Source organism: Rhipicephalus sanguineus, chromosome 2, assembly GCF_013339695.2.
Source record: "Rhipicephalus sanguineus isolate Rsan-2018 chromosome 2, BIME_Rsan_1.4, whole genome shotgun sequence".
In the NCBI taxonomy this organism is placed as follows: domain Eukaryota; kingdom Metazoa; phylum Arthropoda; class Arachnida; order Ixodida; family Ixodidae; genus Rhipicephalus; species Rhipicephalus sanguineus.
The window spans coordinates 29,037,835-29,050,205 of NC_051177.1; the positions used below are offsets into that span (position 1 = coordinate 29,037,835).

At 43.2% G+C, this 12,371-nt stretch overlaps 1 protein-coding gene across 1 annotated transcript in view; it reads right to left on the reverse strand.

Annotated features, from left to right (window-relative positions):
- The window catches only part of LOC119382622 (corticotropin-releasing factor receptor 2), a 193,607-nt gene that overhangs the window by 65,874 nt on the left and 115,362 nt on the right, over positions 1 to 12,371 (reverse strand). Inside the window, exon 3 of the mRNA XM_037650408.2 lies at positions 2,545 to 2,639. Coding sequence (XP_037506336.1) covers positions 2,545 to 2,639 — 95 coding nt within the window. The remainder of the gene's footprint in view (positions 1 to 2,544; positions 2,640 to 12,371) is intronic.

A 12,371-nucleotide genomic window follows, 5' to 3' on the forward strand; every position in this document is an offset into this window, starting at 1 on the left:
TAGCGGACGTGACACACAGAAAGACGGGGAAATGGTTCAACAGTGAATAATTTTGTTTCTTAGAACTTATTTTTCTTCCTGGTTTTGGCAGCAATAACAAATTCAGAGAAACACATTAGGCTTCTACTGAAATCGGCCTAATGCGCAATCGATTGCGCTCGGCTCGATGAGCTTTCGTCTCTAGTTGAAGGCGTGTCTCCTCATATTATAGTCGTTACCGGCTCCCGGGGTAATGTGTAGGGCGATGTAAGTGTGCGCCCAAATGTCCTTTCATAGGGCCTACATTTCTGACGGCAAATTTATATGGCATCGTACTTATTCGCTTGTACATTTGTTGTTGTGGTGAAACTAAATTAAAGAGTACCCCAGTTACTCCATTACTCCATGTAATGTAGCAAGAAAAAAAAGAAGGAATAATGAAGGAATAAATTACGATAAATATAAATAAACGAACCGAAGGTAATGAAATAAACATAAATAACAAGACCATCGTCTAGATGTGTCGCTATCCAAGTAATGACTTCAGACTAACTTCTGTGGTAACAATGGATGTTCCGTTCACTTGGCATTAGGTCATCCTGTCTTAGAAGTTTGAGGCACGAAAGTCTCGTTTACACTGTCGTTATGTTAAAGAAAGGAACGAGTTATTTTGTTTAATAAGCGCGTAAACCATTTTACTAATTGAAAGACACGGCCGCATCTCTAAGCACTCAACGTTAGCAGTTTCGTGATGTCAAAGCGAGGTGCGTTGAGTCGATGCGTTCAGGCCAAACTCTATAGGTGACAGCGTCGTTTGCATACTTTGGCGGGCTGATAGCGTGTGCCGCACCAGCAGAGTACTCCATAAACGTTGGCGTACAATGGCGCTGTTTTCGGACGAAGAGTTCAGCCATTCCTTCCGCATCCGAATGATCCGTTTTCATTAACAAATATGCTTACAGCGCATGCAAAGTTAAGCGCTGACAGAGACAATATACGCAGGCAGAGCTGTTTCTTACCTCTGACTACAGGTTTAGCTTTTGCGCAGTAAGCGTACTTATATTGACCAACAAGAAGCCCTAGCTTTTACTTCGCCATATCTATTTCTCCTCTAAGCTCTGACACGCTTTAATTATGGCCCCCGCACGTTATTCATCAGGGCTGCCTTTCGCGCGATGTTCGGCTCAGCCTCGCTGAAGAAAACTCTCGCACGGAACACGCACGCAACTTCTTTTAATTATATATTTGCCTTGTTGCTCGCAGCGTCATCCCGTGCATCGCGTGCGTGCTCGTGTTAGGATGGTTCCTCTTCCTTTCGGCAGATCCGATAATGCGCCAGGGAAGAAAGCCGTGCGGAGTTTTCACCGAGTAAAAAGGCGTAATTAAAGGACATGTCGGGGGTTCTGCTCCAACCCGCTGCTAAACAACGACTCAGCCGAGTAAGCGTGTCGTAATCACAATTGGTTCTCCGTCTCTCCCTCGACGTGGCAGCAGCTTCTTGCTTATCTGCAGCCTTTGTGAGAGGGATGTCACGTGACTCGGGCGAAACGTTGCGAACAGAAAGCAGCCACCTGTTGCCTCTGTTTACTGAGAGGCAGCGGCAGTGTGGAGACTAGCGCTTACGTAAGCTACCTGAAGGTTCGATGCACAAATCTCGAGCGGCACTAGCGAACGAGGGCTACTTTAGATGTCTCACTATCGCCCTTAAGACAAAAAAAAGGCCCCATTTTTTTGCTTGAGGTGCATTACAATTGCTATTTTCGCATAAATGTACACCTTAGTAATGCCCAGGTAACGTTCTCACAATAAGAAGCAGAACGTATTTCATGGGAGAAGGACGTTAATAGTTTCCTTCGTTTGCTTGAATATGTAATAAATTGAACGCGTTGTGTCTATTTGAATAGCACAACAATGAAACGCATTTAAGAAGCTTCGCTTAAGAAGAAAGTTTGTCTCGGGAGCTTATAAGTTCAAAGGTAATACATATGTGGAGGAGACTTTCAGTTATATAGTTTATCGCTAAAAATACTTTAAATTGCGGCGATTCCAAAAAAAAATGTAAGTGCCACGTTTACAACCCTCTTAATTCAGAAATGAAAAGGATGTCAGAATTCTACACTCCGCCCTTAATGCCAATTCGTCAACGACAAGAAGAATTGAACTCTGTAACACAAAGAAGTGAGGATATTATCTTTTATACGATATTATGAAACGTACCATCAATATTTGATTACAGAACTTGCAAGGCTGGTCCCGTTGCTGATGCCTCTGAGTGTGCGTGTACATGTGTATACAGGTGGGTGGTTGTGTGTGTGTGTTTGAGAGGGAGAGAGACAGAAAGAGAGAAAAGAGAGAGAGAATAAGAATAAAAGAAAGGCAGGGAGGTTAACCAGGGCTGAGCCCGGTAGACTACCCTGCACTGGGGAAGGGGGAGAGGTGCAAGGAAAGTTATAGAGGAGGAGAGAAAATAGAGTTGAGACATAGTTATTACGGTGGTTACTATGGAGCAGGAGTAGCTTAGACGAGCACCAGTATCGAGGTAAGTTTTGCTGGAGGCAGGCGTACCTCATGATTGATGAGGCCGAGGCATTCGGTGTAGTTTGTCCAGTTTCCCCATAGCCAGTTGCCGTCAGGACCACACACTCTGTAGGCGTACAGACCTGCGAGACGCGAAAACATTGCGGAACTCATTCTGCCTAAATAAACGCGACACTCAGACGTGTCTAGGCAAACGAAAAAACTCTAGCCATCGCAGCTAAACACGGGAATCAGGCAAACGACGCTATAGTATTCATGAGCAAGTCACTTCGGTGAACATTGAATAGATGATGACACCGAGAAGGATTGCTTCAGTTAGCAATGCTCTGTCTTACCGTGTCGATGACGTGCTTATTAATGTCTTATATGGGAACATGACGAATGACTTATTACGCGGTAGGACAGGGCTCATGTTAGCACAGCATAGAATAGTCGTAACAACAACAGCCCTGAGCACGTAATGGAATATCGTTTCGCGTCACACTGAAGCAAGGCACAAATAAACCCACAGGTTGCTTTGTTCGATTCTAAACCCTAATGCGAGCGACATTATTAGCTGTGTCCTCAAAGTTACCGTTACGTTGCAGTATGCATATTGCATACTGCTCGAACGTTTTTTTGTTAAATTTGTTTTTTATAAGAGCACCCTAAATACCAGTAAATATAATTCAACGAAGGAAGGGGAATTTTTCGGAGGGGCTCATTTCTTTGTTAGACGCAACCAAAGGAAGCCACGGAATGCATGTGGAACGTTAAGTGTTGTCTTTTGACTGCATTCTGTGGTAATTGTGACGTAAATTGAAATGAATTAATGTGGAAGAAAAATCGCCCTTTTCGTCGGTGGGATCCGAAACCACAACCTTCGAATTACGCGTCCGATGCTCTACCAATTGAGCTACAACTGAAGGCGTTTGCCCGTTCAATTCGTTGGGTACTTCTGTACATGTAATCCCTGAGAGTGTTATCCAGCGCCGCTGGTAGTCAAGGTGGCGATGTATTCACATATTGCACCTGTGATTTAGAGAACATGGCCTTGGAAATAGCTAGAGAGAAATGTCTTTAGTTAAGATCAAAGAATTCTGCCGGCGTATATAAATGCACCTACATGCTACTCTGTACAGGGGAGGTGTTTGAAAAGAGAAATGCCCTAGGAGGGGGAGGGCAGGAAAGGAGAAGGAAAAAAAAGATAGTATGATCGTGGTATGTGCATGCCACAACGTAATGGTTGTTGTGTAATTTATATTACAGTTTGTCAATTAGGTTGATGACACCTGAACAGAAATTTTTAAATCTGACGTTGCTAAGGAGGAGAGGATGTAGGCCCAAGTATTTCTCCGAGATCTAGCGGTGCTCGAGAATTTTAGCATATGCTACTTTGGAGACAAGTTTAATTTCGGTACACACCTGGATGCTAATGTTGGTAATTTTCTTTCTCAATTATACTGACGTGCGTTTGAATTAAAAGTGAAAGTCAGCGCGAACTTCAGAAAACAGAATTTATGCTCTACGAATCTTGTATGCACACGCATCTGCATGACCCCCCCCCCACCCCCCGCATCTTCCTCTTCCGTCTTCCAGGACGCAACAGCTAGTCGACGTTGTCCAAAGGGAAGCTACTGCACCAAACACACCCCGTACGCAAGTCCTCGTGGTAATATATGCCGCAGGCCGGGGGAATAAAAAATGGCCATTCCAAGCGTAAAAACGTGGCGTCGCTTTTCGTGGTCATTCGGGAGAGACCACTGCGAGATGTTTCTTTTTCTTTTGCCTACAAAGAATCATTGTTATTGGAGGCGTGCGCCCGAACAAGCACCACAACTCGCTGCACCGCTCTCACAACGTAGTCGGTATTCAAGGCTCTGGGAGTGCGTTTTGTCGAGAGCATAGTTTACCAAGTGATAAAAAGTGGAGATGAAATCATTTTACGGAGTTTTGCAATGAGCTGCGCTTTGAGTGAAGAGATGAGGCAGTTTGTGCTCTTTTTCTTTTGTTTGTTTAGGCATTGCATTCAGGAATTTTTGCGGAGATATCGGATGATGGGACGACTATTCAATCTCTCTAATGTTGTGGATTTCTTTGAATGCTGTGGCCCAGTTTCCATTTCGTTTCTCGGGAAGAGTATGTATGCTGTGCAGGCGCGGATCGGCTCCTTCGCATTGAATAACGCGGTTCGATGATATGGCATCGGAAAAAAACAAACGAAACACGAAAAAAACCGAATAAAACCTAAGCTACACTATGAGTCCGCATGCATTATGCTACGCAATTCCCGTTTTGACGCGCTCTAATGGTTACGTCTAGCAAAAAAAAAACACGTAAAAATATGGTTTGAGTGACGTACGGTGAGACATACGGCATGGAAAGAGTCGCTCAGGCGGATCAATTGCCGGTCGGGTCTGCTAGGATAACCCCGCCTGGGGCAGCAGCGTCCCCCACCACCACCACCACTACCACCGTGATGCAACACCAACTCGCCCAAACTTACGCTGTGTACACCTAAAGCCAGCTTCTCCACAAGATTACAACGCGTTGGGAGAAGCTGAACACATCTTGTTCATTTGCGCGTAATAAGCATGTCTGTGATGTTAACAGAGCAGGTGTCTACAGCAACAATAATGATCCATACAAGTGGGTGATTGAGTAGATTTGTGCAGGCCAAAAGTTAACTTGAACCGTTTCAATTATAACATCGCTTATCAAACTTCATAATGAATGCATTATGAAACATATTCACAAATCTTCGCGTTCAGCCATATTGGTTACAGTATCAATGCTTGCCTGTAGTTCTAGTACCATATTTACTCGAATCTAGGCCGGCCCCGATTCTAAGCCGACCACCGAAATTCGCAAGGCCAGGAAAAAACAAACCTTAATCATTCGCTGTAGTCGAATCTAAGCCAACACCCCCCCCCCCTTTCGCACGTCGTTCTTTCGAAATAAAAAAACAACGGCTTAGATTCGAATAAATACGGTAAGTCATTATGGGGATAACGAAGTGATTACTGTGGCACTAGGCCAGCCGCGTGCACGTCATTTCCTGAAGAGGGGATTTGTAAACACGGGCGCAGATGCTTCCGTGCGATAAGCGCATCATAAACCCCGCAATGCAAGTTGCAGTGTTCGCGCCGCGTGGTGAATTCTGATTGTGTCTGCATCGTACGGAGACATAATTCATGCGGGAAATAACAGGGCACGTTAAAAAAAGACAGGAGCTGAATTCAGGAAACTTTTTCTTTGTTAAGTGCTCTCTTCCATGGTTTAGCTACGTGTGTGTGTGTGTGTGTGTGTGTGTGTGTGTGTGTGTGTGTGTGTGTGTGTGTGTGTGTGTGTGTGTGTGTGTGTGTGTGTGTGTGTGTGTGTGTGTGTGTGTGTGTGTGTGTGTGTGTGTGTGTGTGCGTGCGTGCGTGCGTGCGTGCAGGGCCTGTAGTAAAAATGTTAGCAGCCTGCACTAAGTCGCGCATGGCTGAATAACGGCGGCGCTGGTGGTTTCCTAGCTAGTCCCGGCTTGGGTAAGTTATTGCTGAGTTATGCTGCATTGTTGTTAGGTTTTGCAAAGCTATGCTAAGTTGTTGCTACGTTTTGCTAAGTTAAGGCCAAGTTGTTGCTAGGTTTTGCTCCCAGTTCACCACGATTGCATTAAGCGAGTCGGTTCGACACAACCTCTCCTCCCAAGCCGGCTTCTTGCAGATCTTGGTCAAAACGGCCAAGATTTGTCTAAATCAGCATTGATTTGATAACGATCAATACTGATCGGCTATCGATTGGTATTGATTTGCTATCATTTGGTATTGGTTGACTCGGCTAATCTTAATCAGGCCTCGCTGTGCGTAAGTCACATATATAGACAGGAATTGATGGTGTACAAGCTACGGTAGTGAAAGACAATTAAGATATTTTGAGTGCTCTACTTTGTCATTTATTTAACTATTCGTTAAATGCCAATTCCTATCCAGATGCATTAAAAATGGCCTAAGTTGTGCCAGCATACAAAACGGGAAACCACAGTATTCGCGCAGCTACAGACCAACATTCGTATTGAGCTTGTAAACGATATCTTTGAAAAGTTATTCACCCAACTGCTGAAGGACCTCCTTAGCAGGAATAAGATAATTTGCCCGGAACAGCTTATGGTTTTGTCCCAGGGAAATCCATATCAACAGCTGTGCTTAATTTATCTCAAATCATCGACTCCACTCTCAACCAACAAAATATTGTTATTGGAACGTTTATGGACATAAAAAGGGCGTTTGATACTGTTTGTCTCTCGGCACTAAAGAACAAACTAAAATTCCATATATGGTATTATTGATGGTGCTTATGACTTCTTTTCCAGTTATCTCACATCGCCAAAGCAAAAAGTTCTAACTGACGCTTATCTATCCGAATCGAGGACTGTTACATGTGGTGCACCGCAAGGATCCGTATTGAGTTGCATTTTATTTGCTTTATAAATTAATGATTTCCCGCGAGTACTACAATCTTCTAAAGCATTAATGTATGCGGGTGATACTATAATTTTATTCACCGGTAGTTCACTTGAAAACTTTCAACATACTGTTTCCAGTGAACTACTTGCTATTTCAATGTAGTTTCGTGACAACCAACTGGTATTAAATACCGATAAAACAAAATATTTTATTTTCCGGTCACGAATGAAAACTTGAACTGCGCTTCAATTAGCGTATCACTAAACAATCAAGCCATTGAATGTGTTCCAACTATTAAGATCAAGGCATTATATTTGACAGTAACCTTAACTGGAGAGACCAAGCCAATGCAAAAAGTTGTCATTTATCTGTTACACTCTCATACGCGCACGTCAATACCTTAACTTGACTTTTCTTCGAACATTATATTTTACTCTATTTCACTGCCACCTCACTAATTGTTGTGAGTCGTGGGGCCAAACGTACATAGCATACCTTACTACGCTAATACGGTTACAAAAACGAGCTGTGCGTGTGATTACATCCTCTGCTGGCAGTCAGAGACTGCGTATACTGCCGTTTACGGACGTACGCAACTACAAGATTTCCTGTTTAGTAAATCAAATAATAAACACAAACACGCCTCTGCCCCGTACCATTCTCCCTTTTTCGTTGTTAAACACACGGCACGCAGACATCGGTAATCTTAACCTTCCTCTTATGGTCGAATGTGTACGGTGAAAGATTAATCTAACTTTCTGGTGCTAAGCTGTGGAACAATTTGCCTCTTGAATAAAACTCGCAAGAAGTTTTGACATAGCCTGCAAACGATACTTCGTTTCTAACCAGTCATTTTCTTGAGTTTTTATTTATTCTTAAAAAATTTCTCATGTATACTTAGTGTGTTCGTAGCAATTGTGTGTTCGTTGTTTTTTAGCATGATTCTTTGAATATGTATAATACTCATCGCTTATGTATGATACTTTCACTACTGTTTATTTTTTCTGTACAAGACTGCTAATTCTTATAACCTTTTTTTGTATTGGACCCATCACTAGCCGCTCAGGCTCAGGCCAGGCTCAGGCTCAGGTCCAAATATTTGTGTACGCATTTTCCATATTACAGTGAAGTCAATTTCCCCTTTTAATTTTATTTGATTTAATCGGTATCGATTGGTTTCCATGAGTATCGATTGGCTATCGATTTTGTATTGATTGATTGGAAGAGCTTAAACAGACTGGACTATGATTATCTCAGTATGTGTAGGCTTATTTGAGGGCTTACCTAGTCTTGAGTCGATACCGATCGATTATCGAGCGGTGTCGGTTGACTATCGATTAGTATCGTTTGATCATCGTTCGGGAAGGATCGAAATTGATTGAGTCTCAGTCGTTCGAGCACAAACCAATGTTAGGCTCGACATAATTAGCTTAGTTTGTCGTAAGCCTTAATTAACAGCAGTTAGGTATGACACTTATTTAGGCTTAATTAGACTCGACTTATACGCTAGCAATTATTATCACCTTGACTTTGGCTTCGCAAACCTAGTTGGGATTCGACTTAGATAAATTGGGCTTAAATAAGCTCTGGCTCATTTAGTCTTCATTATACTCAGCTTAATTGGCAAATACCGTGCTCGACTATGTTTAATTAGTTTCGGTTATACTTACTCAGAGTCAACTGGGCCCGTCTAAGCTTAGCTTGGCTTAATTCGGCTCGTCACATAACTAAGCTGGCCTTAATTAGGCGATATTACCCATTATCTATGCTTAATTATTCTTGGCTATACTTACATTGGTTTAATTAGGCTCATCTAAGTTTTAACTAGGCTCAACGTGGCAAAGGCAAGCTGGGCCGAATTTCTGTTCACACCACGCGGCATAACGAAAAGCTTAAACTGCTCTGCTGTTAAAAGTCAAAGCCTGAGCGTGGCGTACAAAGGCACATTAGGAAGCGTTTCCCCCTTTGTCCTTGAGCTCCTGCCTCACTCCTTGCCTTCAAGGCCAGCTCTCACCTTGTATAAATTACCAAGCAGCCCAAGAAAGAACGCTCTGGAAAGTCCATGAAAATGCCCATAAAAAGGTCGGTGTCGCGACGACTATTGAGATTTTTAAATGCTACAGACCACGCATGTGACAGGTGATAAAATACTCTTGACATTTTTAAACGCTACAGGCCTCGTGTGTGATCGATGATGAGTGACACTCATACCGGGGCGTTGTGCAGGCGTTGTGCAGTGATATGGGAGCCCGGCACAGCACCTTACGCGTAGTGCTGCGCGCGCCTTCTTGGCAGCCTTCCCACGCTTCGCTTTTAAAGAAAATGATGATAACCTGAAAGGAGGAAACCGGCTGGTGCAATTGCCTGCATATCTCGAAAGGCTAGATCCGCCTGAAACCTACAACGCCCCCTTCCTCCTCCTCACTTCCGAAGTCTTCAGTGGCTCTTTCGCTGCGGCTCCATCGGCATCTGCACCAGACATATTTACTGGGCATCCTTCCTATCTGCTCGAAATAACGGGTTCTCAGTAGAAAATACACTCTGATATCGCTGAAAGGGAAACGACAAAAACTTCAGACATGCTTCAGAGCACATGGAGGGGTTCGCGATATGAAAGAAGAAAAAACGCAGCAGAGTTCTACGGCCCACGCCCTCTGACGGCGTTCAGCAAAGCCGCCCTGCTTAAGGAATGCTGGGGTGAAAATTTTTGATATCGTACCGACTTCGGTTCGTAGGCTTAGTTTTTCTGTTGCTCTCTGTTGCATTGTGTGATGCCGGCTTTACTACAACGTTCTTTACCCATATATGCCCAGTGCCCTACATATAGGACGCTTCTTTGATGCACTCTAACATCGCTATTTATTTAGCTGATGACTAGCGCCACCTACAGCACATCAAGCAAGCCTCATTAAGCGTCCTATGTGTAGGACACTGGGCATATAGATATGTTAAAAGAGAAATATTTTTGTTCACCCGAGATGGGTAAAAATGCTAGAGGAAAACAATTCGGCACATCCCACGTCTTGTGCGAATCGGTTTCATGCGAAGCAGTCAGCAAGTAGTTCTATGTTGCATTTTTTTGCTTTAAGCTAAGCGTTACGAGGTGGATCGACATTTTTTTGTAAGTGTAGTAGTTGTGTGCACATCGTGTGCTTATCAGGCACGTCAATAACACTGGCGTCTAAAGAAGTGCAAATTTTAAGGGCTCGTTTTGCTTTGCTATACACAATATTATTGAGCACTAATAGACAATAATGCCAAGGAAAGTATAGGGGACGTTATTAGTAGTAAATGTAAGGTAAATGTGAGGAAAGAAAAGTGGACGAAAAGATAACTTGCCGCGGGCAGGGACCGAACCTGCGACCTTCGAATAACGCGTCCGATGCTCTACCAACTGAGCTACCGCGGCGGTCATCCCCCCGTCCACTTTATGGCGTATATATGTACATTTAAACGTGGGAGCGTCAGTCAGCGCCGCCGGTAGCCATGACGGCGAGTGTGGAACACTCTTTTTCTGCCTGCTGGCGTCACGTAGCACGTGAACTGATTACGAGCTGGCAGCTGACCAATAATCCCTCGCATACTACGTGAAAGAGCGTCGGACGCGTTATTCGAAGGTCGCAGGTTCGGTCCCTGCCCGCGGCAAGTTATCTTTTCGTCCACTTTTCTTTCTTCACATTTACCGTACATTTACTACTAATAACGTCCCCTATGCTTTCCTCGGCATTATTGTCTGTTAATGCTCATTAATATGGCGTCTAAAGAGTAATTTATGGTCTGAAGTAACGTCAGCGCTCACGTTATATCACATACGTCAATATTATTGCAACGAAGTGCACTTTACGGTGCGATGATGTGAATATCATATGTAACTTTCGTTAATGCATTCCTCCGGGGTCGTAGAATGCTTGAATATAGTTCGCGGAATCATCGGAATACAATTGTAATGCTTGTTAGACTGCTATAAACGCGGAACCAACACTGGAACCACAGACGTTAACCTGACACGACGCCTGTATCGTGGGAGTACATATGAAGTGTTTATTGCTTTGTTATAAAATGAGATAGCCAGCACCACAACCACAATTGACATTGCATCGACATTACGCCTGCATAGGGTGTTTTTCCAAAGCACTTCTGGACCTGTCGTGGCTCTGTAGTAGAATGCCTGACTGCCGCGCAGAATGCTAGAATGCTTGGGTTCGATTCCTGCTGGGATCCTAATTTTTATTCTTCGTATTCGTCGGGTCAACGCTGCCGTTGTCGGATTTTCATAACGCTCTCGCATTTAAAGTACCAATGTCTGTTCGCGCCGTTCCTGTGTAGATATAAACTCTCAATCACTTGTGGCGCATACCCGATTACCGTGGACCATGGTATTCGAGTATGTGCCACACGTGTCCGGAGGAAAGCGTTTGACGATGTACGGGGCAGGATTTTCACGTTATTCATGTGATGACCAGACAGTCATATTTGTGAAATCCTCTTAGCCTCCTATGCCTATCTTGGTCTACCCCAAGTTGAGGAGGCGATCATGAGAGCACTCAGACGTAGGCAGATAGATAGATAGATAGATAGATAGATAGATAGATAGATAGATAGATAGATAGATAGATAGATAGATAGATAGATAGATAGATAGATAGATAGATAGATAGATAGATAGATAGATAGATAGATAGATAGATAGATAGATAGATAGATAGATATGCTTCACATTTAATATATTTGTGTGGATATTCTGAAGTACGTGAAATCAAAATGATGAGGTAGGCTAATTTCATTAATTATTACTGAATGGCTGAATTCCCTAAGCTTTTTCGTTCCTGAGTGTGCTTACTCCTGTCTTCGGTACTGACGTATCAGTAGTACCGGCTAGAATTTTCTCTTCTAGTCTGAGATGTTTTTATAGATACGAGCTCCGTATCTATAATCTCTACGGCGGATGAAATTCTGTCAAAGGAGAAAATTCTCCCGCATGTGTATGGAAATTTCTCCACTTCATGAGATTTCATTTGATTTCCCCATCTTTGTTTCATTTTGACAGAACTGGCTTTCTTAAACAAAATTTCTCGTGTACCATTCAGGCAACTGAAAGCGTTTACGTGTTGTCGCGCTGTGCAAGATCTCGTGTGTGCGTATTAAGGCGATATTTCTGCGTCTTGATTGAGTTTCGGCTGCCATTAAAGGAGTACTGACACAAAATTCGGAAGGCGAGATATATCGTGACATGAGAGAGAGATAATAACCTTCAATGAAATTCCGGGAGATGTTAGCCTGGTTTATCGCTTGGCTTGCTACTCCAGGTGTCGGGTGATAGCTATGATTTATACAATTATTACATATACACACGAATAGTGTGTATACGTGATCATATACATTCACAAATAATCATAGATATTCATATTCATATATGTGAACATATAT